General features: G+C 40.7%; 1 protein-coding gene across 1 annotated transcript; it reads right to left on the bottom strand.

Moving 5' to 3' along the window:
* Positions 1–6,130: 6,130 nt before the first annotated feature.
* Positions 6,131–6,770, bottom strand: LOC309803265 (cytochrome c-like). The gene has a single exon (XM_082619272.1). The coding sequence runs from the start codon at positions 6,706–6,708 to the stop codon at positions 6,391–6,393; it is 318 nt and encodes a 105-aa protein (XP_082475398.1). The 5' UTR covers positions 6,709–6,770; the 3' UTR covers positions 6,131–6,390.
* Positions 6,771–7,256: the final 486 nt, after the last annotated feature.

The raw sequence follows: 7,256 nt of genomic DNA, 5'->3' as shown, positions 1-7,256 counted from the left end.
GTAACCATAAATTTGCTTTCTATGTCTGAGTCTATTTCTGTTTTGTAAGTGCATTTGTATCCTTTTTTTTAAAGATTCTGCATACAGGTGATATCATATTTGTCTTTCTCTGTGCGACTTACTTCACTTAATGTGATAATCTCTGGGTCCATCCATGTTACCGCAGATGGCATTATTTCATTCTTTTTTATGGCTGAGTAATATTACATTGTTTATATATACCACATCTTCTTTGTCCGTTCATCTGTCGATGGACACTTAGGTTGCTTCTATGCCTTGGCTGTTGTAAATAGTGCCGCAGTGAACATTGGGGTACATGCATCTTTTTGAATTATGTTTTTCTCCACATATGCCCAGGAGTGAGATTGCAGGATCATATGGTAGCTCTATTTTTAGTTTTTTAAGGAACCTCCATACTGTTCTCCATAATGGCTGCACCAGTTTACATTCCCACCAACAGTGTAGGAGGGTTCCTTTTTCTCTACACCCTCTCCAGCATTTGTTATTTGTAGACCTTTTGATGATGGCCATTCTGACCAGTGTGAGGTGATACCTCCTTGTGGTTTTGATTTGCATTTCTCTATTAATTAGCAACGTTGAGCATCTTTTCATGTGCCTGTTGGCCATCTGTGTCTTCTTTGGAGAACTGTCTTTTTAGATCTTCTGCCCTTCTTTCTTCTTCTCTTTATTTTTTGCAAAGGTCTCTAGGAGATTTTCATTTGTGTCTGTGGGACTCACTGATCTAATCAGCGCCCCCCATTTCACAAAAGAAGGAATAGGTGACTGAGATCATACAGTGGATATAGGACCAAGGTCAGAACCAGGTCAGCCTTGAGGGTTAAAACATCCTTAATTCAACCTTCATATTTAATTAACTTTCCTTCCTTTCAAAAAATAATCACCATATGAATTGTGATGAATTTAAGCCCTATAGAAGTGTGTTGCGGAAGTGAAAATAAAAGCTCCCACCTCCCTGACCCACCCAATTCCATCCCCACTCCAGTGTTTTCCTGTTACTCTAGTGTACCTGAACACACACACTTGCTTTTTCCTTTCCTTTTAAACAAGGAGGGACCGCACTATATCTCAGATTGAGCCGTATGAAATTGCTGATGTGTGACTGCTTTTATAAAGTACAAAACGGCAATTTCTCGTGGTTCAATTTAAGATCCTGTTCTACGTTTGTGGCTGCGTTCTTTCAAACCTCTGCAGAGTGTTGTATGTGAAGGCTGTTCTCTGAAGTAACCAGTCTCTACAGATGGCCGGTCAGTAACTTCCACCTCTCACCTTTACAAGCCCTGGAGAGCACTGCTGCGCTGCAGGACCCTACCCCTGGGGCTCTCCACCTGCCCTGTGTGGCTCACCCTTCTCTGCCGAGCCCATGTCCCAGGGCTCTGTGAGCCCTCCCCTGACTGCGCCACCTTCGCTGATGTCCTTGCTCCTAACAGCCTCTCACCACCACCGCCAACTATTCACCATTGAACTAGAGACTTTGGAACATCGTCAGCGCTGTTCCCTCTCCCCGCAGCCTCTAACATTTAAGCATAATCCTCCCTTACCCCATCCCTACCTCATAAACCCTCATGGGCTCCTCGCAACATCAAGGGCACAGCGCTCCCCAGGGCGGTCCCAGCGCTCCACCAAATGACTCTGCCTTCTTTGTTGTCGCTCTTTGCCTGGACTGCCTGCCCCATCCAGCATGGATGGGCACATAGTAGGAGCTCAATCAGAGGCCCTCCCAGGAACCCAGTACATCCTCCACAGATGCTCGTCTCTTTAAAAAGGTCCGTGAATGGCTTCACATAGTCCTCATAAGACCCGCTTTCGTCAAGTTTCAAACAAACGCGTCCACTTTGTAGAGTAGCTGAGGATTAGACAACACCTCGGCAGTAGCTACCAAGCAGCGGGCACATAGTAGGGGCTAATTAAATGTAGTTGTTATTACCATTCTTAGAGCTGTCTTTTCCAATTATTTTTTAAATTATAAGAGACATATCATTATGGATAGTTTGATAAGGGAGAATAATCACTCAGAACCCCTAACACATTATTATTTTTGTTTATTCCTGTCTAGTCTTTAAAAGAATTTTTATTGTGGTAAAATTCTTATCATATTTACCATCTTAATTATTTTTAAGTGTTCAGTTAAGTGGTATTAAATACATTCGTGATGCTGTACAACCATCATCACCATCCATCTCAGGAGCTCTCTTCTTCTTATGAAACTGAAACTCTAGACCCATTAAGCACTAGCTCCTCAATCCCTCCTCCCCCAGCCCCTGGCAACCAACCTTTTACTTTCTGTCTCTATGAATTTGACTACTCTAAGCATCATATAAGTGGAATCATACAGTATGTCCTTCTGTGACTGGCTTATTAAACTTGTCATCGTGTGTTCAAGGATCATCTACGTTGTAATGTATAGCTGATTTTCATAGTTTGGCTGTTGGTTTGAGAGAGATATTCTTTACCATGTTAGAAAAATGTCTTTCTGTTCTTAATTTTCTCAGAGATTTTAACTTAAGAATATGTTTAAATTCATGGAGTAATTGTTAGCAAACATTAAGTAGATCTTTAAGAAATTTGACACTGAAGTGCTGGATTACATCATCAGACCTCCTCATCTTAAATGATTCCTGTGTTTCTGACGTCAAGCCTAATAAATCAAAGAGAATTGTTCTCTTGGTAGATTGTTGAATGTAGTTGCTTGTATTGTACTTTGAATTTTTACATCTACATTCGCTTTTTAGATGTGTTCATTTAATCAGGGCTTAACAATCCAGTTTAATTTTCCTCAGTTATTTGAAACAAGCAATCCTCTTTCCTCTTTTTGCATTAATTCGGTAATTATACTTTGAGGTTTTAACTGATTTTAAAGTTTGTCACTAATCCTTTTGTACTATTTCATTTCCTTTCTTGAATTCTCCATTTTGATTCATCTCTCAGATGACTAACACGTGTCTTAAAATATCTTTTTTTCTAGCAGGAACATGTGGGTGATATATTTTCTGAGGCTTACATATCTGAAACTGTCTTTGTGTTGCCCTCTCAATGAAAAACAAATTGGTTGGGTAGCAAATTCTTGGGCTTCTTTTCCCTCCCATCAAGATTCTTTAAAAAAAAAAAAAAGTTCCATTTTTTTCTGGTGGATGGTACTATTGACAAATTGGAGTTACACCTGTTTTTTTTTTCATCTTGAATGCTCATAAGACATATTTTAGTTTTTGAAATTTCAAAAACTATCCCTAAGATAAGAAGTCTTTGTTCGTTAGGTATTGCTGTTAACACAATGGACAATGGAAAACCAAAGGTTTCTTCTATTTTAAATTTGATTACTGTCTTCACTTCATTAGATTAGTTTTCTTCTTCAAGAAGCTGGTAAAATCTAGATCTGAGAACGTAAATTAGTGTGCATACCCCTGGCCCAGTTAAAAAAAAACTTTTTATTAAAGCTTTAAAATTTTACGTGTTTGCTTTTTAATTTACATACAGTAAAATTTACTCTTTGGGGTATAGTTCTTGAGTTCTGACAAATGCTTTGTCATGTAACCACCACAGTCAAGACACAAAACATTTCTGTCACCCGCCCCTGCTCCAAATTCCCTCCTGCGGATCCTTTATAGTCACTCCACCATCAATTCCTGGCAACCACTGATCTGTTTTCTCTCATCCAGGTTATTTATTTTTTTAATTATTCATTTTACTTTAATAATGATCATACACTAAAATTGCCTTTTTTCTATTGGTGTACACGTCTATCAATTTTAGCACAAGTATATTCTCGTAAGCATCCCCCCAATCAGTTCCATCCCTCCAAAAAGACTCCTCACATAGCCACCCACCCCTCATTCCCATCCAGGACCCCTGGCAACTACCCCGATTTCTTGTCCATCACTGTGGTTTCTTCTCTCTGAGACTGTCATGTAAATGGAATCATTCAGTAGGTAACCTTTTGAGAATGGCCTCTCTCACTTCGCATAATGTCTTTGGGATCCATCCAAGGTGCCGCTCATGTCCACATTTGGTCCTTCTTACTGCTGAGCAGCATTCAGTTTTTCAGCTGTGCCACAGTTTGTTTGTCCATTCACCCTTGGATGGTTTTTAGGGTCTCGTGGGCATTTGTCAAAGGGATTCTGGTTCTGTCGTTTCTTCTCTGATCTGTCTCTTGTCACTCGGTCCAGCCAGCCTGCCTCCTACCTTTGCCTTCCCCAGCCCTCTCCGTGCCCTTCCCATTTCCCCTCTCTTCGCACTGGGCCAAGGGCCACACCTGTCCTGGGAGTGAAACGTCTCAATCCAGAAGAGCCAGAGGAAGGTGTGCGTGGGGAGTGGGGAGCTGTCTGCCCCTCTGCCAGTGCAGCCCAGGGCCCTGAGGCAGACGCAGTGGCTGCGGAAGCCCAATGCTTCTCCCACTTTCTTTCTGACTCTCCCAGCTATTTTGTTTCAATGGTGGCATGGAGGCAGCCTGATATGCGTCTCTCAGTGCAGCCAGGACTCACTCCCCACCCTTGGGAGTGTGGCCTTTCCTTCTCTTACTGTCTAGGGTGACATTTCTTTATCAGTTGAGACATTTTATTTGTGAGTTGAAGAGGGCCAACCAGGCCTTGCTAGCCTGCAGTCAAGTTCACCTGTGGCTCCTCTGTCCTCTGCATTTTCAGCGGCTTTCTCTCTTCTGGTGCTTTCCTCACAGCCTATGAACCAGGTCAGATCTCTCCCATCACTTAGAACACAAACACAAATAAAAAACAATAGCTAAAAAAATCAGGGCTTCCCTGGTGGCGCAGTGGTTGAGAGACCACCTGCTGATGCAGGGAACACGGGTTCGTTCCCCGGTCCGGGAAGATCCCACATGCCGCGGAGCGGCTGGGCCCGTGAGCCATGGCCGCTGAGCCTGTGCGTCTGGAGCCTGTGCTCCGCAACAGGAGAGGCCACAGCAGTGAGAGGCCCGCGTACCGCAAAAAAAAAAAAAAAAAAAAAAAAATCATAATTTTACCCTGAGAACTGGCCCCCATTAGGCTGATTACAAAATAATTTGAGAGCCGGTTTTATCAAAAGAATATTCTACACTTATTAGCTTCACTTTTTCACGTGTTCAATTCTGTTTTTTTCCCCAGAGAGTAATTTTTTAAAGTTTTTAAATTTTATTATTATATTATTATTATTATTATTTTTGGCTGCACTGCGTGGCTTGTGAGATCTTAGTTCCCCGACTAGGGATTGAACCCTGGCCCCAGTGGTGAAAGCACTGAGTCCTAACCACTGGACCATTAGGGAATTCCCTAAATTTTATTATTTTTATAGTTATCAAAATAGGGCTTCCCTGGTGGCGCAGTGGTTGAGAGTCCGCCTGCCGATGCAGGGGACACGGGTTTGTGCCCCAGTCTGGGAAGATCCCACATGCCGCGGAGTGGCTGGGCCCCTGAGCCATGGTCGCTGAGCCTGCGTGTCTGGAACCTGTGCTCTGCAATGGGAGAGGCCACAGCAGTGAGAGGCCCGCATAATGCAAAATAATAATAATAATAATAATATGCGCTCCTCATATAGGACTTGTAAAGTTCAGGAAAGCGTACAGAAGTCTATAGAAAACCCAATAACAATACCACCCATATTCTTACCCAGGGGCAGCTATGAATAACAGTTTGAGCACATTTATTTCACATTTTACCTAAGGGTACTTACTTTTCTTTCTTTCTTTTTTTTTTTTAATTTTTTTTGGTACTTACTTTTCTTTTTCTTCATGATATTATACTGTATACAGTTTTGACTATTGACTTCTTTTTGTGCTTAACATTATATCATGAACATTTTCCTGTAGGATTAAAAGAAACTCTTTGAAAACATAAAATTAAAAAAAAATTTTTTTGGTAATAATTTTTTTTTAGATGGAGAATTTTAATTAATTTGGCATATTTAAAACCAAAAAGATAAAGTGGACAATGTCAATGTATCTTCAGCCCTTGTCTTAACAGGTGAATGAACACAACTTGAAACACAGGTGAATCTTGCTGGTCTATGAGACAGTGAAGGGAGCTTCTCAATATTTAAATATATTAATATAACCAGTTATAGAAATCTAAATATAAAACCAATCTCCTATAGGGTTTGAGAAGGCATTCACCATATCCCTGAAAAGTTTAACATTCCTTATTCAAGTTTAATCATCTCTTTAGAAGGGGAAAACAGGGATAGTACTTGCTGAACCAGAATTACTATCAAAATTCAAAAAGCTGACCATATTCATTTAGCCACAAGCCAATCTTATTTAAATCAGGACAGAAATATTACATCAGCTATTCATGATCTGAATTCTAGTGTATGAGATCAATTTAAATATGGTATACATAAAAAGTCATGAGACATTTGTTTCATAATAAATAAGGCAGTGGCCAACTATTACTCATTAGTAGCTTTTTTGAGATAAGCTATCAAGTCTGCCCTTTCTCCCTTCTTCTTAATGCCAGCGAAGATCATTTTTGTTCCAGGGATGTACTTCTTGGGATTCTCCAAATACTCCATGAGCGTCTCCTCTCCCCAGGTGATGCCTTTGTTCTTGTTGGCATCTGTGTAAGTGAATCCGACAGCCTGACCTGTCTTTCGCCCAAACAGACCATGGAGATTGGGTCCAGTCTTGTGCTTGCCTCCCTTTTCCACAGTATGGCACTGGGCACACTTCTGAATAAAAATCTTCTTGCCCTTCTCAACATCACCCATTTTTAAATCGTTCTTTCTCCGTGTACGACTAAGCCGTTCCCGCTCCCAAGCCAAACCTCCCGCTTTCTCGGTAATAATTTTTTAAATTGAAGCATAGTTGATTAGTAATGTGTTAGTTTCAGGTATAAGCAAAATGATTCAGTTCCATTTATATATGCACATATACACATATATATTCTTTTTCAGATTCTTTTCCCTTTTAGGTCATTATAAGATATTGAGTATAGTTCCCTGTGCTATACAGTAGGTCCTTGTTGATTATCTATTTTATATATAGTAGTATGTATATGTTAATCCCAAACTCCTAATTTACTTCTCCCCCAAAGTTTCCCCTTTGTTAACTATAAGTTTGTTTTCTGTGTCTGTGGGTCTATTTCTGTTTTGTATATAAATTCACTTGTATCATTTTTTTGAAAACACACTTTTTTTTTGTTTTTTTTTCTTTTTTTTGAGGTATGAGGGCCTCTCACTGTTGTGGCCTCTCCCGTTGCGGAGCACAGGCTCTGGACGCGCAGGCTTAGCGGCCATGGCTCATGGGCCTAGCCGTT

This window comes from Mesoplodon mirus (genome assembly GCF_964341445.2).
Source record: "Mesoplodon mirus genome assembly, chromosome: 4".
NCBI lineage: Eukaryota > Metazoa > Chordata > Mammalia > Artiodactyla > Ziphiidae > Mesoplodon > Mesoplodon mirus.
This window is presented reverse-complemented; position numbering and strand designations above follow the sequence as displayed.